We start from the raw sequence: 22266 nt of genomic DNA, 5'->3' as shown, positions 1-22266 counted from the left end.
CAGTACTAAGCAACACTGTCCTTATTGCAAGTGAGGACATTTTGTGTTCTACTTGTTCACTGGGCCCAGAGAACCTTTAGACACACAGAACACATAATAAATTAGCCTCTTTTTAATTACATACAGTACTGTTACACACAGCGGAAACAGCCTTTCACGTTATTCATCTCTACGTACCTTTTACTGACGATGCAGAGCTGGGCTAGCTGCTCCAGGTGCTGTGCCTGGGAGGCCTGATCCGATAGCTCCTCTGAGGACGCCCATCCTGTCCCCGCCGAGCCCAGCAAAGCCTCCTCCTGGGGGCCTGTTACACACACACAGGTCATGTAATCAGACGCAGTCAGCTGCCCGCTAATGTCTGTCTGTATCCTTCTCTTTCTCACGCTCTATCCCTCTCTCTCTTTCTATCCCTCTAACTCCCTCTCGCTCTGTCTCTGTCTCTCTCCACGGCAAATAAACAGATTCCAAAAGGCTGGCGATGTGGTCTCTGGCAGGGCTGGCAGTGTGGAGATGAGAGTGGAGTTTGAACAGCAGGGTAAAGTGGAGCCAACAGGATAGTGAGCAGGGGAGCAGAGGTAAGAGGGCAGGGAGAAGATACTGTGAGTCAAAACAGAACACTCACCACGCCCCCAAGAGCAGTGACACAGCTACCAGCTTACACAGGCAAATACACAACTGACCTGACCCTGTTGGGAGTGGAGATTAGCCTACATAGAAACGTTTACAGCCTAATGTAACAGGTAGGTAAACAGAAGAGTAAAGTGGTTCAGAAATGGCAATAAGCAGACGGAAACTTTGAACAGGATGAGGTAAAAGAAAGAATTGGAAATAGGGTAGGTCCAATATATTTGACGGAGAATGAGAGAATGTGGAAATGGGCAAAGGTTTGAACAGGAGATTGAAAAGAGAGAGAGACAGAAGGTTGGTGGAGTGATTGTGATGCCAGAAGCAGAGAAGCAGGCACAGTGCTGAATCAGGGGCCTCAGTATTCCATGGCGCCACACAACTCTTTATGAGATAATGCCTAGCATGGCCATTAGTCTTCCCTGTCTGTCTCATAACTCCTGCTATCTCCGGCCCACGCAACACTGAGCTGCTGCAGCATCAGCAGCCTCCTGGCAGACAGATAGAGATCTGCCTCCCAGCAGACAGACAGCAGCCTCCCGGGCAGACAGACAGACAGCAGCCTCCCGGCAGACAGACAGATAGCAGCCTCCCGGCAGACAGACAGAGAGCAGCCTCCCGGCAGACAGACAGAGAGCAGCCTCCCGGCAGACAGACAGAGAACAGCCTCCCGGCAGACAGACAGAGAGCAGCTTCCCGGCAGACAGACAGAGAACAGCCTCCCGGCAGACAGACAGACAGCAGCCTCCCGGCAGACAGACAGATAGCAGCCTCCCGGCAGACAGACAGAGAGCAGCCTCCCGGCAGACAGACAGAGAGCAGCCTCCCGGCAGACAGACAGAGAGCAGCTTCCCGGCAGACAGACAGAGAGCAGCCTCCCGGCAGACAGACAGAGAACAGCCTCCTGGCAGAGTAACTTAGAGCAGCCTCCTGTCAGACAGGCAGAGAAAGAGAGACAGAGAGCAGCCTCCCGGCAGACAGACAGAGAGACCGACAGAAAGACAGAGATGAATGCAGACATCTGCAGAGAGGCAGCAGGTGACCGATGACTGGACACTTGAGTTGAACACTGTCTCAGAGCTATGTTATGTTTACAGCAAATAAAGATGGACCAAGGTTAAATAAATCACATGGTGCCTGTTGGGCTGTAAGGAATACGCCAGGCTCTCTGGTGGAGGTTTGTTTCTCTATTGTACAGAATCACACATTGCTCACTCGTATCAATTCAGATTTGCATATAACAAAAAGCAGGTAAACCCCCCCCACTGTATATCATACTGTATACCGCAAAGTTGGCTTCTAGCAATTGCATTTCCTTGGGTACCATTACGACAATCCCTAATCCCCAAGTTATAGTGATAATACTCCCTTAATGCCCCCATGGTATAGATCTAAATGTACTTGCCTGTGCTCCCCTGAACAGCAGTGAGCTCGATCAGAGCAACCTCATAGAACAGCTTCTCAGCCTGAATGAACTGCAGGGCCTTGCCGTCTGTTTATATAGGTGAAGGATCAGTTGTCTCAGGGATTAAGTCAGTTGTTGCAGTCAGAAACAGTGCTGTCGCCAGGCTCAACTGCAATGTGTTGTTGTTTTTAATGGCTCCTGAACGTGACCTCAGCAAGTAACAAGCTCATCACCAACATTCTAAACAGACAAGCAACTGTAATCATAGATTCCAACATTCTAAACAGACAAGCAACTGTAATCATAGATTCCAAGATTCTCTGTGAAGGCCTGAACTATAATAATCTGGACAGTCTCTTGTTTGTTGATGTGCCAGAGTCTCTTGTATCTGATTCCATAATAACACACTAAATATGTGTTTTCCCTAAATATAGACTCAGGAGCCGAGTTTGTTCACTTTGTCAAAGGCATTCTGCATGCTGAAATAAATGCATCCCTTTGTAAGTCAACACCATTTACACTTGGCAAGGAAAATGTGCTTAAAATAAACACAGACATACAGCCCTGCATAAACGGCCTACTTAAAAGCAGGAGCTCTCTGTTGCACGTGAGACCAGCCTTTGCTTGGTTCTATTTCTGAATTGTTGTGTGTGACCTATTGACTTCTGTTAAAGTAGCACAGATACAAATTAAAGCATTTTTTTAAAGTATGTCTCGTATACAGGGAATACAGGCCACCAGAATGTGGTTTACAGCTTTCTACCTCTGTCAGAGCTGAAAAACAAACCAATGATTTGACCTGGATCTGAAAAACACAGCAGCTGGTCTCACTCATGGTGTCACTAAGAAAGTCCTCTGCCTGCACCACTCCCTTGAGCCCAGTTTTAAGGGCACATGTAAGCCTCCTCTTTCAACAACATAACAAAATGGTAGCCTATGAAGACAGTAGCCTATAAATCCCAATCATAACTGTCCATGTGAAAGGAAAGAGGCTAACTTTTATGACTCCACAGTAAAATCTCAAGAGTTAATTCAACTCGTATGGAGTCAAATGTAATGGAGTTTATATGGTCCCACCCCCATTTTGTGTTAAAACTACTCTGGTCATGGTGTTGATATTTTTGGGTTTTAAAACTTCACTAAATGGAGTAAATATCCAACCCACAGAGAGTTGCTTAAATGTAACTCCAATTGCCATTTCAGACTTTTCGTGTTGTTTTGAATAAACAATAAACTCCAGAAGAGTACATTTCTCTTTCAATTTACTTCCTTTGAGTTATAATTGTCTAAAAACTTATTTGAATATTTAAAAAATTTGTCACCATATGGTGCTTTGCAACGTGATTTCCTCACCTTCATCTCTAGACTGATTGAAGTGGATTTAACAAGTGACATCAATAAGGGATCATAGTTTTCCCCTGGATTCAGCTGGTCAGTCTGTCATGGAAAGTTCCTAATGTTTTGTACACTCAGTGTATATGTGTATTTTAACCCATAATGTTTGAATTTAAGTAGTTTAAAAACTCCACGCAAAAAATATATATTTTGGTATTTTTTACATTATGTCAGTAATCAAGTTTAAGATATATAACTTTCAAAATATAGAAATACAGTTCGAATGATGCATTTTGCAACGCGTTTCATGGCTTAATACTGCATGCCGTTGTTTCAAGTTCTGTCTTTGCATTGTCATCAACTCCAATTCGGCTGGGGGCACAGAATATACTCATCCTAGTCCATTGTGGATTGATACTACAGTTTATGAAATGTCATAGGCTACAGTAATGAGTAATACAACAGTAAAAAAACATCAAAGCTGTTTTCGAATACTCATACTAACTGCACTAACGGTACTATTTATGACATAAATTGAGTATGTAGGATGTTTATTGGTCATAGTATAGATATTGTTAGTATGCCAAAAGTTCCCGGATGTTGTACTAAATTCTCCAAAATACACTACCGTTCAAAAGTTTGGGGTCACTTAGAAATGTCCTTGTTTTCCATGAAAACATACATGAAATGAGTTGAAAATGAATAGGAAATAGAGTCAAGACGTTGACAAGGTTATAAATAATGATTTTTCATTGAAATAATAATTGTGTCCTTCAAGCTTTGCTTTCGTCAAAGAATCCTCCATTTGCAGCAATTACAACCTTGCAGACCTTTGGCATTTTAGTTGTCAATTTGTTGAGGTAATCTGAAGAGATTTCACCCCATGCTTCCTGAAGCACCACCCAAAAGTTGGATTGGCTTGATGGGCACTTCTTGTGTACCATACGGTCAAGCTGCTCCCACAACAGCTCAAGAGGGTTGAGATCTGTTTTGGCCACTCCATTATAGACAGAATACCATCTGACTGCTTCTTCCCTAAATATTTATTGCATAGCTGTGCTGTGCTTTGGGTCATTGTCCTGTTGTAGGAGGAAATTGGCTCCAAATAAGTGCCGTCCACAGGGTATGACATGGCGTTACAAAATGGAGTGATAGCCTTCCTTCTTCAAGATCCCTTTTACCCTGTACAAATCTCCCACTTTACCACCACCAAAGCACACCCAGACCATCACATTGCCTCCACCATGCTTGACAGATGGTGTCAAGCACTCCTCCAGCATCTTTTCATTTTTTCTTCGTCTCACAATTGTTCTTCTTTGTGATCCGAACAACTCAAACTTAGATTCGTCTGTCCATAACACTTTTTTTCCAATCTTCCTCTGTCCAGTGTCTATGTTCTATTGCCCATCTTAATATTTTCTTTATTATTGGCCAGTCTGAGATATGGCATTTTCTTTGTAACTCTGCCTAGAAGGCCAGCATCCCGGAGTCACCTCTTCACTGTTGATGTTGAGACTGGTGTTTTGCGGGTACTATTTAATGAAGCTGTCAGTTGAGGAATTGTGAGGCGTCTGTTTCTCAAACTAGACACTCTAATGTACTTGTCCTCTTGCTCAGTTGTGCACCGGGGCCTCCCACTCCTCTTTCCATTCTGGTTAGAGCCAGTTTGCTCTGTTCTGTGAAGGGAGTAGTACACAGCGTTGTACGAGATCTTCAGTTTCTTGGCAATTTCTTGCATGGAATAGCCTTAATTTCTCCGAACAAGAACAGACTGACGAGTTTCAGATGAAAGGTCTTTGTTTCTTGCCATTTTGAGCCTGTAATCGAACCCACAAATGCTTATGCTCCAGATACTCAACTAGTCTAAAGAAGGCCAGTTTTATTGCTTCTTTAATCAGAACAACAGTTTTCAGCTGTGCTAACATAATTGCAAAAGGGTTTTCTAATGATCAATTTGCCTTGGATTAACTAACACAACGTGCCATTGGAACACAGGAGAGATGGTTGCTGATAATGGGCCTCTGTATGCCTATGTAGATATTCCATAAAAAATCTGCCGTTTCCAGGTACAATAGTGATTTACAACATTAACAATGTCCACACTATATTTCTGATACATTTTATGTTATTTTAATGGACAAAAAAATTTGCTTTTCTTTCAAATACAAGGACATTTCTAAGTGACCCCAAACTTTTGAACGGTAGTGTATGGTGTATACAAGCAGTGGACACTATTTCCGTGCTTTTAGGGCCCATAATGCAATTCTTCTGAAAATGAGCGTGGCTTCCCAACATTTTCAGATTTGAAGTAAATGGCGGAAATATGCAGCCGAAGTCCGACGAGAGCAGATACAAATTCATTGCTTTAACTTATTATGACAAATGTTAAGAAAATGTTGAGCAATGTAATAATGTAATGACTTTTCAAATAAGTTACGTTGGCCGACAATTTGTTAGCTACGCTATCCTTATGAACGGCATAACATAGCATTATAGCAGTATGTACCGGTATGTTAGCTAGCTACCTAAAGTAACGTTAGTTGGTTACTAATACATCGAACGTGCCAGTATATTATCTATATGCTATCTAACTATCTACCCAATGTTTATTGACTTGATTATTCACGTCATTCTTAACTTAGCTAAGTGGTATAGTCGTTGTGCGTTCTCAATGGACATTGTTCATTCGCTCTGGCTATCTACTCCGATTTCAGAACACTCTCGTCTGAGTGTGCCAGAGCACAGAATAACTGATGAATTTATGAATGCTCAACACCATTGAATATAACCGGCTCACCAATGCTCTGGATAACATGAAAACAGCCTAACCAGCTCTGTTAGGGCGAGTAAAATGGTCAAAGTGAGGTGTTCTCTCAATTGTGTTTGGAAGTAGCTAGCAAGCTAGCCAACGTTAGCCAGTTAGCTTGGGTGCTTGACTGCCTTTGTGAGGTCAGAATGCTTGGATCAACCCTACTCCTCCGCCAAAGCATCCAGTGTGCACTCTGAACACTCCGAGAGCGGCGAATGCCCAGAGTGTGCTCTGGCACTCCAGATTGAATTTACGAACACACCCGAAGTCGTATGATGTCTAGATAGTAATTTGTTACGCTAACAAGCTAGCAAGAGGTTGCATAGCGACAGCATCAACTGCCGGTAGACAGGCGAAGCGCTAGTATGCTCAACTGAAAGGATACTGTTCATTTACAGTATACAAAAATTAACTAATAGTATAAAGTATGTAGTATATACTCATTAAGTATGTAGTATACAATATGTTAGTATGGGTATTCGAACACAGCTCCAGTGTTTTGACAGTCAACATTGATGAAATTGGTTTCAAGGAGTATAGGCCGAAATATCTTTACGCATCACACTTTTCCTCAAACAAAAAATACTAGGCTCCCACAAATTGTTTTGTGTGAGGCACGTTCTCAATAAGCAAGATATAGCATAGGCCTACCATTGACATGGCATTATTGGACTGACATTTTTGAATAGCCTATGTTTGGAGGACCGTATCTTTGGTAACTGGACAAGAGGCATGGGCACCATACGAATGGAGTATGCACTGCAGGTAGTCCTACAGTACCAGTCAAAAGTTTGGACACACCTACTCACAAATGCCAAGAGTGTGCAAAGCTGTCATCAAGGCAAAGGGTGGCTACTTTGAAGAATCTAAAATCTAAAATCTATTTTGATTTGTTTAGCACTTTTTTGGTTACTACATGATTCCATATGTGTTATTTCATAGTTTTGATGTCTTTACTATTATTCTACAATGTATAAAATAGTAAAATAAAGAAAAACCCTTGAATGAGCAGGTGTGCCCAAACTTTTGACTGGTACTGTATGTGAATTGTGAATAATGCAAAAGCATGTAGGCAAAGTTTTTTAATGAAATGAAATGTAAAACAAGCAGTTGTTACAGGAAAATAAATAAAAAAATCTAAATACGGGTGTCACCAGATTATCTAATCTCTCATTCCATGATGGGCATTTAGCTGCCAAGCTTGATCTTTCAATAAAACTTTGGTGATTAAGATTTATTTCTAAATGTCTCGTAAGCCAAACACTTTATCGATAGTCTTAACTACTTGGCGAATGCATTGGGCATGACAAAAAAAACAGCCTTCATTGCTGTGCTTGGTTTCTAATGAAATTAAACTAAATGGGCAAAAACATTTGTTTTTTTATGTACCTCAATACAAGGTTTACGGGCATGAAAAGCACATCCCTCTTGTTCCATGTGCATATGGCCACTGTGCGTCCTGGTTGGATAGGCTGCCCTTCCGTTGACAAAATCAGTGCCATAACCAACCAAGTTACCACTACAACCAGCTTTGGGTTGGTCTTAAATATCCTCACCAGCGCATACTGAAATTGGCACTTTGGTGCACAAGGACACACCTCTGATATTGCCACCCTTCCCATCTCAGTGCATGCAAGGTCATATTAGACAGGTAAATTACCAATCCTGGCTCTAGGATTTGAAAAAAACTGCGCTCGCTTAATGGCAGCCAAAAATGAAGCCCTATAGCTCGTATATAAAAGCCCGGCTGAGGTAGACATATTGGGCTGATGACAGACAGTTGTGGGTTAACTCCAGGGTTTTCTGGGCCACTGATGTAATGACTGTTGATGGTCATTACAGACACAGCACTTTTCACAGGCCAATAAATCAGATGTCTGGAGATGCGTTCACAACTAATACATTCAGTATGGATTACCAAACAGATATAACTGCATTGTATTTCCTGGCATATTAACTGTACCCACTCAATCCATCTCTTTAGTTTTTCATGAAAAAGCATTCAATACAACGTGATGCCTCAAGCAAGTTACAGAAATCAGCCCAAAGTGAAATGTGCAATCTGAAATGAAAGTGCTTTGAAATTTCACTATGATCCGAGGTCCATTATGTAGCACCCATGTGATGTGGACAGGGTCAAGGTTTAGATTTCCTTCTAAAGGGTGGTCTGAAGCATAATGTGCCTTGTGCCACCATTCTCATAGAGTCAGCACTCTCAGTTAAAATAGACTATACAATAGTGTAACAGAAAACATGCTGCAGTTTTATTGGCTAATTATGTAGAAAAGGCCCATGGAGTTGGTGGAAGAATCCTTTAATTCATGGCCACTTGCTCAGCTGGGCCAGGGGAACTTTAATTAGGTCAGGTGGAAATGTCCGACAGATCTCCACTCATTAACCTGTTATGGCTAGGGGGCAGTATTTTCACGGCCGGATAAAAAACGTACCCGATTTAATCTGATTATTACTCCTGCCCAGAAACTAGAATATGCATATAATTATTGGCTTTGGATAGAAAACACCTTAAAGTTTCTAAAACTGTTTGAATGGTGTATGTGAGTATAACATAACTCATATGGCAGGCAAAAACCTGAGAAGATTCCATACAGGAAGTGACCTGTCTGACAAGTTCTTGTTCATCTTGGCTCTTTTTATTGAAAACTGAGGATCTTTGCTGTAACGTGACACTTCCTACGGCTCCCATAGGCTCTCAGAACCCGGGAAAAAGCTGAATGATATCGAGGCAGCCTCTGGCTGAAACACATTATCGCCTTTGGTAAGTGGCCGATCAGAGGACAATGGGCTTAGGCGCGTGCACGAGTCGACCCCATGCTTTATTTTCTTTCGTCTTTTTACCTAAACGCAGATTCCCGGTCGGAATATTATCGCTTTTTTACGAGAAAAATGACATAAAAATTGATTTTAAACAGCGGTTGACATGCTTCGAAGTACGGTAATGGAATATTTAGAATTTTTTTGTCACGAAATGCGTCGTGCTCGTCACCCTTCTTTACCATTCGGATAGTGTCTTGAACGCACGAACAAAACGCCGCTATTTGGATATAACTATGGATTATTTGGGACCAAACCAACATTTGTTATTGAAGTAGAAGTCCTGGGAGTGCATTCTGACGAAGAACAGCAAAGGTAATAACATTTTTCTTATAGTAAATCTGACTTTGGTGAGTGCTAAACTTGCTGGGTGTCTAAATAGCTAGCCCTGTGATGGCGGGCTATCTACTGAGCATATTGCAAAATGTGCTTTCACCGAAAAGCTATTTTAAAATCGGACATAGCGAGTGCATAGAGGAGTTCTGTATCTATAATTCTTAAAATAATTGTTATGTTTTTTGTGAACGTTTATCGTGAGTAATTTAGTAAGTTCACCGGAAGTTTGCGGGGGGTATGCTAGTTCTGAATGTCACATGCTAATGTAAAAAGCTGGTTTTTGATATAAATATGAACTTGATTGAACAAAACATGCATGTATTGTATAACATAATGTCCTAGGGGTGTCATCTGATGAAGATCATCAAAGGTTAGTGCTGCATTTAGCTGTGGTTTGGATTTATGTGACATTATATGCTAGCTTGAAAAATGGGTGTCTGATTATTTCTTGCTGGGTACTCTGCTGACATAATCTAATGTTTTGTTTTCGTTGTAAATCCTTTTTGAAATCGGACAGTGTGGTTAGATAAAGGGGAGTCTTGTCTTTAAAATGGTGTAAAATAGTCATATGTTTGAAAAATTGAAGTTTTTGTATTTTTGAGGAATTTGTAATTCGCGCCACGCCCATCATTGGCTATTGGAGCAGGTGTTCCGCTAGCGGAACGTCTAGATGTAAGAGTTAAAAGGAGGAAATCGCCATCGCCCGATCTCGTTGCTTTCTCTTCCTTAACTCCGTCTAATCCAGACGTTCTGTGCGTTCATGAATCCACACTACCCAGTAAATATACCACTTTATGGTTAAAGGAATTCCTGCCTCAGTCTCATCCATTCCTCTGTCACCTGACCCGTGACCACCTGTTCACCTTCACTGTCAGTCATCCTACCTGTCCAGCTACCCACCCAGATTCCACTAATCTTTCAATGGTCCTTTGAGCTGGATGCAATCCAGCTCCATCCCCCTGTCCAGCCACTGACCTCCTTCAGAATGTGGAGATGCTCTGGAAGATGGACACCTTCTCCAACCGGAAGCTACAGGAGGTCACCCGCTCGAAACATGACTCCTATGCATTAGATCTCCTGGAGAAGCGCACTACCACCACTGAAATGGATGGCGTTCAGAGGTACGCGACCACACTGCTACGGGTGCCCAACCATCCTCCTCTGGTAACCACGACACGGGCTGTACTCCCACTACTGCGTGGAACGGAGCGACGCCTGGTGAAGAATCCTGAGCTTGCTGAAGTTCATAACGGAGAGATTCATAACCTTGTGAAGGCAGGCTATGTCACCAAAGTGACAGCTCATGAAGAGGGAAACCCACTCAGCGAATCCTGGTATCTCCCTCACCATGTTATCCAGCAACACGGTGGGAAGTACAGACTTGTCTATCAACTGTTCATTCCAAGCTGCTGGTCAAAGCCTGAATGACTGTCTATATAGAACGAGACGTAGAGCCCACAATCTATGAATGGCAAGTACTCCCATTTGGCACCACCTGCAGTCCTTGCTGTGCCATATACGCTCTGCAGAGACATGCCTGGGAGCACCCAGACAGTGACCCAGAAGTATGGGATTCAGTGGAGAATGCCTTCTATGAGGATAACTGCTTACAGAGCGTCCCATCCACGGCTGAAGCGAAAGCACTCCTTGATAAAGTACGGAATCTCCTGTCCAAAGGGGGATTCGAGGTCCGACAGTGGGCGAGTAACAGAGCGGAGGTTATCCAGCACCTCCCGCCACAAGCCAGGTCCAGTAGCAGTGAACTATGGCTATCGCAGTCTGGCGCTAACCCGCAAGAGCCCACTCTAGGACTGAGATGGAGCTGCATACCGGATACCCTGGGGTACAAGCACTGCTCAGCCATGAGTACCGAAACCCCCACTCTGCGCACCATCTACCATCTGGCCAGTCAATATGATCCCCTTGGATATATCCTGCCATACACAACCCAGGCCAAAGTCTTAGTCCAGGACCTGTGGCAGACCACGAGGGACTGGATGAACCGATCCACCCGGCTGACCTAGTGGAACAATGGATCTGTTGGGAAACAGAGTTATCGGAGCTCTCTGAAGTCCAAATGCCAAGATGTTATGTACCACCCTGTGCTGACCAACTGAGATCATGCCCGGAACTGCATGTGTTCTGTGATGCTTCGGAGTGAGCTTATGGGGCGGTTTCCTATCTAAGAGGGGAGGATAAGGCAGGCCACACCCATGTCTCCTTTGTCATGGACAGGTCCAGGGTCGCACCCAAGAAGCAGGTGCCAATGTCTCGGCTGGAACTCAGCGCTGCCCTTTCCTGAGCCCAGTTGGCTTCTACCTTGCGAGCCAAGCTCACCTTGCCAATCCAAAGGGTCATCTACTGGAGTGATTCGACCACTGTACTGAACTTGCTCAAGTCAGAGTCCTGCAGGTATAAGGTGTTCGTCGAAACTCGCATTGCGGAAATCCAAGACCTAACAGAAGTCCAGGACTGGAGGTATGTTGACAGCGTAAACAATCCTGCTGATGACGTAACTCGTGGTAAAACCCTTAATAAGGAACTGGCTCAACCCCATTGCTGGAGCTTGGGACCACCATTCTTGTCCCAACCAGAGAACGAGTGGCCGACAGCCCCCAGTCGTGCGGCCCCTCCACAACCAACTGAAGCTCGTGAGATAAGGAAGTCCGCCCAATGCTACAGCATCTCTACGGAGCCAACAACAGCTCTCCCTGACCTAGCACAATCCCAACACTGCCGGATCTGATCACCGCCACGAACCAGACCTCAGATGGGGTGGCTTCCATACCCACCTCCCTTGCAGCAGAGACACTACTCCTCCACCATGCACAAGCAGTTATCTTCCCTGATTAGCTAAAAGCTCTGAAAGCCGGTAGGGAGGTAGCTAAGGACAGCCGTCTTCTCTCTCTTGCCCCAGAATATGACCAAATCCTCAGAGAGATCAGAGTCGGAGGGAGGCGGCACCAAGCAGAAGTCTTGGATCCCGATGCTATCCACCCAATTATCCTTGACTCCAGACACCCTATTACCAGCCTCCTCATCAAGAGTTATGATGAGAGGCTTCTCCACCCAGGGCCAGAGAGAGTCTATGTGGAGATGAGGTGGAAGTACTGGATACTTGGAGGACGAGGAACCATTAGTAAGCACCAATATGCCTGCGTGGAATGTCAGAGATGGCAGGCTGGAGCCACTGTGCCCAAAATGGCAGATTTACCCCCTGCTCGCTTGCGCCTCCTCAAACTACTCTTCTGGTCAACAGGAGTAGATTGCTTTGGCCCCTTGATGATCAAGCTAGTTGTCGAGTGGAAAAGCGCTGGAGGAATTCTATTCAAGTGTTTGATAACTAGATGTGTCCACCTGGACCTACTGGAGAGTTTGGATACTGAAGCCTTACTCATGGCCCTACGGCGGTTTATCTCCCGACAGGGGGAAACCCTACGAGATCCTGGCTGACAGGGACACACGTTTCAAGACAGGAGAAGCCAGGTTGGAGGAAGCCTTCCAAGCCATGGAACCCAGCCTCCAGGATCAGCTGATAGACCAACAAATCTCATTCAAATTTAACCCTCCAGGAGCTCCTCATTTTGGAGGAACATGGGAGCGAGAGATCAAATCAGTAAAGACGGCTTTACGAGTCATCCTGGGGGACCAAACTGTCACTGAAACTGTCTTGTGGACCATCCTGATAGAGGTGGAAGGGATACTGAACTCCAAACCCTTGGGCTATCTCTCTGCAGACATCGCTGACCCCGATCCGGTTACACCGAATATGCTCTTAATGGGATGCTGAGAAGCGTCACTTCCTCAAGCCATGTATGCTGATACCAACCTCATTGGCAGATGCCGGTGGCGACACAGCCAGATCTTGGCTGACAATTTCTGGGCCCGATTAATTTGGGATTACCTACCAAGCCTACAGCACAGAGGGAAATGGCAACGAGAAATGGCCAGCCTGGAAACTAGCCAAGTAGTAATGATAGTACTGGCATAGTAGTAATGACCCTCAGATGCCTCAAGCCTCCTGGCCAGTGGGCCATATCACTAAGACCATGCTTGGGACCGATGGTCGCGTTAGATCAGTGGAGATCCAGGTAAAGAACCGGACATACAGTGAGGGAAAAAGTATTTGATCCCCTGCTGATTTTGTACGATTGCCCATTGACAAAGAAATGATCAGTCTATAATTTTAATGGAAGGTTTATTTGAACAGCGAGATACCGAATAACAACAACAACAAAAAATCCAGAAAAACGCATGTCAAAAATGTTCTAAATTGATTTGCATTTTAATGAGGGAAATAAGTATTTGACCCCCTCTCAATCAAAAAGATTTCTGGCTCCCAGGTGTCTTTTATACAGGTAATGAGCTGAGATTAGGAGGACACTCTTAAAGGGAGTGCTCCTAATCTCAGTTTGTTACCTGTATAAAAAACACCTGTCCACAGAAACAATCAATCAATCAGATTCCAAACTCTCCACCATGGCCAAGACCAAAGAGCTCTCCAAGGATGTCAGGGACAAGATTGTAGACCTACACAAGGCTGGAATGGGCTACAAGACCATCGCCAAGCAGCTTGGTGAGAAGGTGACAACTGTTGATGCGATTATTCGCAAATGGAAGAAACACAAAAGAACTGTCAATCTCCCTCGGCCTGGGGCTCCATACAAGATCTCACCTCGTGGAGTTGCAATGATCACGAGAACGGTGAGGAATCAGCCCAGAACTACACAGGAAGATCTTGTCAATGATTTCAAGGCAGCTGGGACCATAGTCACCAAGAAAACAATTGGTAACACACTACGCCGTGAAGGACTGAAATCCTGCAGCGCCCTCAAGGTCCCCCTGCTCAAGAAAGCACATATACATGCCGGTCTGAAGTTTGCCAATGAACATCTGAATGATTCAGAGGACAACTGGGTGAAAGTGTTGTGGTCAGATGAGACCAAAATGGAGCTCTTTGGCATCAACTCAACTCGCCGTGTTTGGAGGAGGAGGAATGCTGCCTATGACCCCAAGAACACCATCCCCACCGTCAAACATGGAGGTGGAAACATTATGCTTTGGGGGTGTTTTTCTGCTAAGGGGACAGGACAACTTCACCGCATCAAAGGGACGATGGACGGGGCCATGTACTGTCAAATCTTGGGTGAGAACCTCCTTCCCTCAGCCAGGGCATTGAAAATGGGTCGTGGATGGGTATTCCAGCATGACAATGACCCAAAACACACGGCCAAGGCAACAAATGAGTGGCTCAAGAAGAAGCACATTAATGTCCTGGAGTGGCCTTGCCAGTCTCCAGACCTTAATCCCATAGAAAACCTGTGGAGGGAGCTGAAGGTTCGAGTTGCCAAACGTCAGCCTCGAAACCTTAATGACTTGGAGAAGATCTGCAAAGAGGAGTGGGACAAAAATCCCTCCTGAGATGTGTGCAAATCTGGTGGACAACTACAAGAAATGTCTGACCTCTGTGATTGCCAACAAGGGTTTTGCCACCAAGTACTAAGTCATGTTTTGCAGAGGGGTCAAATACTTATTTCCCTCAATAAAATGCAAATCAATTTATGACATTTTTGACATGCGTTTTTCAGGATTTTTTTGTTGTTATTCTGTCTCTCACTGTTCAAATAAACCTACCATTAAAATTATAGACTGATAATTTCTTTGTCACTGGGCAAATGTACAAAATCAGTAGGGGATCAAATACTTTTTCCCCTCACTGTATATCCGGCCAGTTGCCTGACTAATTCCTCTCCCTGAGATGACAGAACATGGGGAGCAATGAGCCTTTTTGAGGAGTGTGGAATTTAACACATTTTCGGGGTGGCAGTAGAAAAGGACCATGGTGTTGGTGGAAGAATCCTTTAATTCATGGCCTCTTGCTCATCTGGGCCAGGGGCGCTTTAATTAGGTCAGGTGGAAATGTCCGACAGATCTCCACTCATTAAAAGGAGGAAATCGCCATCACCCGATCTCGTTCCTGCCTCAGTCTCATCCATTCCTCTGTCACCTGACCCGTGACCACCTGTACCCACACAGATTCCACTAATCTTTCAAATTCATTTGCGAGTGAAATGGAATTGACGGATGAGTACACTTTCCATGGAAGAAATGTCAATAAACAAAAGTGGAGCCAAGATGGCTTTTGGCCAGAGGGACAGAGGTCACTTCTGAATTCTGGCAGCTCTGAGAAGAATTTCAGCAACAGGGAGTTATTATTCTGGCATTTGATGCTGAGTTGATGCAATGGAGTCTGTGCTTGTGAATCTATTCGTTTCCATCAGTCAGCTAGATTAGGCTGACTCTTCACCTCCCTCACTCCCCTGAGAACCTCCCCAAATACAGTTGAAGTCAGAAGTTTACATACACATTAGCCAAATACATTTAAACTCAGTTTTTCACAATTCCTGACATTTAATCCTAGTAAAAATTCCCTGTTTTAGGTCAGTTAGGATCACCACTTTAATTTTAAGAATGTGAAATGTCAGAATAATAGTAGAGAGAATGATTTATTTCAGCTTTTATTTCTTTCATCACATTCCCAGTGGGACAGAAGTTTACATACACTCAATTAGTATTTGGTAGCATTGCCTTTAAATTGTTTAACTTGGGCCAAATGTTTCGGGTAGCCTTCCACAAGCTTCCCACAATAAATTGGGTGGATTTTGGCCCATTCCTCCTGACAGAGCTGGTGTAACTGAGTCAGGTTTGTAGGTCTCCTTGCTCGCACACGCTTTTTCAGTTCTGCCCACTAATTTTCTATAGGTTGAGGTCAGGGCTTTGTGATGGCCACTCCAATACCTTGACTTTGTTGTCCTTAAGCCATTTTGCCTCAACTTTGGAAGTATGCTTGGGGTCATTGTCCATTTGGAAGACCCATTTGCGAACAAGCTTTAACTTCCTGACTGATGTCTTTAGATGTTGCTTCAATATATCCACATAATTTCCCTTCCTCATGATGCCATCTATTTTGTGAAGTGCACCAGTCCCTCCTGCAGCAAAGCACCCCCACAACATGATGCTGCTACCCCCATGCTTCATGGTTGGGATGGTGTTCTTCAGCTTGCAAGCCTCCCCCTTTTTCCTCCAAAGATAACGATGGTCATTATGGCCAAATAGTTATATTTTTGTTTCATCAGACCAGAGGACATTTCTCCAAAAAGTATGATCTTTGTCCCCATGTGCAGTTGCAAAACGTAGTCTGGATTTTTTATGCCGGTTTTGGAGCAGTGGGTTCTTCCTTGCTGAGCGGCCTTTCAGGTTACGTCGATATAGGACTCGTTTTACTATGGATATAGATACTTTTGTACCTGTTTCCTCCAGCAAGATCCTTTGCTGTTGTTCTGGGATTGATTTGCACTTTTCGCACCAAAGTACGTTCATCTCTAGGAGACAGAAGGCGTCTCCTTCCTTAGCGGTATGACGGCTGCGTGGTCCTATGGTGTTTGTACTTGCGTACTATTGTTTGTACTGATGAACGTGGTACCTTCAGGCGTTTGGAAATTGCTCCCAAGGACGAACCAGACTTGTGGAGGTCCACAATTGTCTTTCGGAGATCTTGGCTGATTTATTTTGATTTTCCCATGATGTCAAGCAAAGAGGAACTGAGTTTGAAGGTAGGCCTTGAAATACATCCACAGGTACACCTCTAATTGACTCAAATGATGTCAATTAGCCTATCAGAAGCTTCTAAAGCCATGACATCATTTTCTGGACATTTCCAAGCTGTTTAAAAGTGTATGTAAACTTCTGACCCACTGGAATTGTGATACAGTGAATTATAAGTGAAATAATCTGTCTGTAAACAATTGTTGGAAAAGTTTCTTGTGTCATGCACAAAGTAGATGACCTTGCCAAAGCTATAGTTTGTTAACAGGAAAGTTGTGGAGTGGTTGAAAAATGTGTTTTAAATACTCCAACCTAGTGTATGTCAACTTCCGACTTCAACTGTACAACCCAGAGAGCATTGTTCAACTCTGGCTCTGAACCAGCCACATGACTATCCTGTTTTAATTCGTCTTCAGGGACCAGGGACTCTAACTCTGTCATGTATCCAACTGTTCTGGCCTATTCTCTGTGTCGACAAAAATACATGTCTGGATCATACTGAGTTTCACATAAAGTTCCATAATAACAACTCAAATTACTTTGTGAATGAATAAAACTATCTACTTTAAATCATTACAGTGTTAATGATATACTTGCTGTAGTCAGAGTAGCTCACATGGAGACACAACCCATGACCTCTGCCTATAACGTTTATATAATGTTACTGTTAACAATTCTGCCAGAATTATTCATGATCCTATGTGTCTGGTTCATGTCCAAAGACAACCCTGCCATGACCGATGAGCCTCTTAACTAAATGAGATCTGAGGTCATGAGCAGACTATGAATAGCTCTATTGATGAAGTCAGCCCAGTAAATCAACCTATTTTGGGAGATGGGTTGTGAAGAGCTAGGTCTTGCTGAGGCAGATAAGTTGAGCTGGCGTGTAAAGTGTTTCAGTGTCTCAGTAACAGAAAGGAGTGCCATGGGAAGAGGTTATAGATCCTGCAACACTACACCCATCTTATCTGAGCACTATACTGCACTGTCCTATCGTGGATAATGGCGGTGGTGGTGTCACACAGCCACTGCAGAATACAGGTTAATTCATTTTCTCATACTCTGTGTTGTGGGGAGATAAGCACTTACGAACCTCTTAGGAGAAAGACACAGGGCTTGAGCCCTATTCAAAACCTTGAGCATTCTGGTACAAAGCCGTGATTATATTCTGGCACAAGACACTCTTTCTACAGTGCATTCTCTGTACAGTCAAATCACATTTTGTGCTGGAACTCACCATGCCCGCTGCCACCAAAAATGGAAACAATCTTTTGTTCCCCATTATACTCGCAGGTGTAGGCTTTTCATGCAAAGATAGTACTAATAGTTCTCTGGAAGTGGGGGTCAGATAAGGGCTAGGGGTTTGGTTTCACAAGGCCTCCGTTGGTGTGTAAAGGATACAATTATTTTCGGAGATGAAGAGTTCAGCAATCTGTAATCATAGAGGAAAACACATATCAGGATTGTATGATATGAATACGCTACACAATGAATTTACTACCTGCATTCTACTCAGATCACCATGTATGAGCCTTCCCATGTCCACTATTCTCATATCAGCTACTATATTGTGGTGAGGAATGGACAACTCCTCTCTGTCAGAACTGTAGGTAATACCCTACTGACATACTGTATTATACACTATACATGGACCAGTTCAAACACTCTTATTCGCGCAGAGTAGATGACATATTTACCAGTTTGGCATTATGGCATATTACTTACATTCAAAAGAGCCATTTGACATTTTTCTGTCTGTTCTTGTGCTAGAGAGACAGACAGACTCCTTCTCTTCACCTTGTACCGTGCACTGTCAACAGGAAACATGCTGATCCTGTGCTGTGAGTGGCAACATGACGTTTCACATTGGTGAAGGTTGTATTGGTATATATAGTGTGACTTGTGTCTGTATAGTATATGGTAATGTACAGTATGAGTAACAGGCATATACACACACTGCATTTGCAAATCAGTAAAAGTGTCAGTACTATATGTTACAGTATTTATGGTATCAGTATTGTGGTGAGTGTGTTTTGTGTCTGTGTGCTCATATGTATGTACACCACAAGTGTGTGCATTTGTCTGTTGACCCTGGACGTTTGTGTGTGCAAACATGCATCTACAGTATGCGTGTCTGTATTTTTGTGCGTGTATGTGCATGTATACATGTGTGTGTGAGAGTGAGTGATCATCCAGCCATCAAGGTCGTTGGCTCACCTGATGCAGGCAGTTGGGCAGCGAGGTGAAGCTCTGCACGTGCCTCAACCCCAGCAGAGAGCTGAGGAAGCAGTGTAGGGCGGCCTGGTACTCCCCCTGCTGCTGGAGCTGCTGTCCCAGCTGAAACAGGCCCTCCCTCCCCCCGTTCAGCATCCCCAGTCCCAGCCAGAGGCAGAGCTGCCTCCCATCTGAGCTCCGCCAGCCAGGGACAAATGCTCCACTCCACCCAACTCCACTACAGCCCCAGAGCAGAGAGGATAAAAAAGAATGAAAACAGCCCAGAGATAAAAAATACAGCAGAGATAGGGTTTAGAAGAGCCAGACTACAGAACGGCTTCCTCTCAGTCTCATCTATCCACAGGAACTCAAGGGCAGGTGACGAGCTAAGCTAAAGAGCAAGCGGAGGCAGGCTGAGAGAGGCTCAGTGGCTGAGAGAAGACAGATCCACGCCCCTCCCTCTCCTCCCACGCTGCATCAGGAAAGGAGGAGAGGAAGTCAGAGGGGATTTGTTCACTGACTGGCAGAGCCCACGACCAATCACTGTTTTACTCACGTACAGTAGCCCAGCCAGCGTGTGTGAGCAGTCTCAGCAAGTAGGAAACGGAGCTGTCGACTGAGCACTGTGGCTGGCTTTCCCTCACTCCTTATGAAACCAAACTGCAGGGCTTTAAGCTTCTGCAAGGATTCACTACTGTGCATGTTTAATGTATTAGATTTGTTCATTTGATATCATTTCAGGATACACTGACCTAATTTGTCTAGTGCACTCGTACAGCAATTTTGTGCAAGTGTGAAAACATGTCTTGGGGGGAAGGAATTAAATCAAGAAATCTTAATGCTTTACTGTGAAAATGTGCAATGTCCATACACAGACTTGAGATACTGCATTTCTTTCTCAAGCACTATGTCTACATGTTTCCCTGAATAGCATAAGCACATGGATGTTTTAACATATATTCATACATTTTTTATATTGATATATATCTTTTTTTATAGCAATAAAATTACATATTTGATATCAATAATGAAACAATTTTTATATCAACAATTTTTGGGGATGATAATGCACTTCATGAGGGCGGGATTGCATGCGCATGCTTCTACATACAGTCGATAGTCTACACACCCCTTGCACAATCTTCACATTTTGCTGCCTTAAAATGTCATCTAAAAAGAGACTAGTAAGGCTAGGCTTTATTTCCTATAGATCTACACAATTTGCTCCTTTTTTTCAAAGTAAAATAAAAATGATAAAACATTTTACAAATGAATACAAAAATAAGAAATGAAAATGTGTTAATGACGTGTCTTCACACCCCAGAGTTAATATATGGTGGAAGCACCTTTGGCAGCCATTCCAGTTGTGAATCATTTTGAATAAGATTCTTCTAGCCTTGCACAACTTTAATGGCAAAATATCCATTGCTTTTCTCAAAAATACTCAAGCTCAGTAAATTTGATTGGGAATCATTGATGGACAACAATATTCAATTCTTGTCACTGATTTACAAGCAGATTTAGGTCAGGACTGGGACTACAAGACCCTTTCATGAACACTCAACAACTCTTGGAAAGCCATTCTGGTGTGTCTTTGGCATTATAATTTGTGTAATTGTTCCACTGAAAAATATAACTATCCAGGGTTAGCTTTTCAGTAGACTATGGCTTGTTTTCCTCTAACTTTTTACCTATCCTTTGCTCCTTTCATTTTTCTTTTGATCCTAACATACTCCCCAGCCCCTGCCGGTAACAAGTATACCCCTAACATGATGCTGCCACCACAAAACTCATCTTATTCAAAATGATTCACACTTGTAATGGTGTTCCCCTATCCTCTATTCCCCTTTCCTCTTCACGCAGTATACAAACGACTACGTGATTAAGTTCTCGGACGACACCGATGTCCTAGGGCTCTTACACAAAGGCTTTGACACCAACGGGTACAAGGCAGAGTTTGAAGGATTCACCAGATGGTTTAATGAACATCACCTACAACTGCATATGAAAGAAACTGAGGAGATGATCATTGACCCTAAGTCCATTGGGGACCACAGCCCCATTGTGGTACACAGAGAGAACATTGAGCAGGTGAATTCATACAAGTACATGGGGGTCCACATTGACAGTGGGTGGTGCTGGTGCACCGATGTGGAGAGCGAGTGCTCACGCATCCAACAGCGCTTGCACTTCCTGTGTTGCCTTAGGGTCTATGGAGTTAATCAGACCATGCTCCTCTTTTATATATCCACCAATGAGTCAATCCTACACTACGGCATTGTTACATGGTTTGGTAACCTGACAGTGCAGCTCAAAGCCAAAATCTTGAGACTGGCCAAGACAGCAGGGAAGATTATAGGCATGAAACTTCCATCCTCTCTCCAGGACATTTTCGAGGAGACCATCAGCAGCCAATAGCCTCAAGGTCATATCGGACCCCACACATGCACTGAACACAGAGTTCTACCTGGGTGTCTACAGTGCATTCGGAAAGTATTCAGACCCCTTGACTTTTTCCACATTTTGTTACATCACAGCCTTATTCTAAAATGGATTGAAATACTATTTTTCCTCATTAATCTACATTAATCTACATTAATCCACAGACAATACCCCAGGATGCATGTTTATTAAAAAACAGAAATAACTTATTTACATAAGTATTCAGACCCTTTGCTATGAGACTCGAAATTGAACTCAGGTCCATCCGGTTTCAATTGATCATCCTTGAGATGTTTCTAAAACTTTATTGTGAGTCCACCTGTGGTAAATTCAATGGATTTGACATGATTTGGAAAGGCACACACACCTGTCTATATAAAAGATCGGTGCACCATGAGAAACAAGATTCTCTGGTCTGATGGAACCAAAATTTAAGTATTTGGCCTGAATGCCAAGCGTTACGTCTGGAGGAAACCTGGCACCATCCCTACAATGAAGCATAGTGGTGGCAGCATCATGCTGTGGCAATGTTTTTCAGCGGCAGGGACTGGGAGACTAGTCAGGATCGAAGGAAAGATGAACGGAGCAAAGTATGGAGAGATCCTTGATGAAAACCTGCTCCAGAGCTCTAAGGACCTCAGACTGGGGCGAAGGTTCACCTTCC

The 22266-nt window shown here is 43.7% G+C and overlaps 1 protein-coding gene across 3 annotated transcripts in view; it reads right to left on the bottom strand.

Moving 5' to 3' along the window:
- Positions 1–21824, bottom strand: part of LOC106611011 (uncharacterized) — a 31817-nt gene extending 9993 nt beyond the window's left edge. The window contains exons 1-5 of one of the 3 annotated variants that reach the window (XM_014210806.2): positions 19164–21824; positions 18672–18785; positions 18348–18378; positions 2030–2116; positions 178–304 (exon numbers count right to left, since the gene is read on the bottom strand). In XM_014210806.2, coding sequence (XP_014066281.1) covers positions 178–304; positions 2030–2116; positions 18348–18378; positions 18672–18785; positions 19164–19316 — 512 coding nt within the window. In that variant the 5' untranslated portion in view covers positions 19317–21824. The remainder of the gene's footprint in view (positions 1–177; positions 305–2029; positions 2117–18347; positions 18379–18671; positions 18786–19163) is intronic. The other 2 variants (XM_014210807.2, XM_014210808.2) reach the window with 2 other exon arrangements.
- Between the last annotated feature and the right edge of the window lie 442 nt (positions 21825–22266).

The sequence above is a fragment of the Salmo salar genome, chromosome ssa09 (genome assembly GCF_905237065.1).
Source record: "Salmo salar chromosome ssa09, Ssal_v3.1, whole genome shotgun sequence".
Lineage (NCBI taxonomy): Eukaryota > Metazoa > Chordata > Actinopteri > Salmoniformes > Salmonidae > Salmo > Salmo salar.
This window is presented reverse-complemented; position numbering and strand designations above follow the sequence as displayed.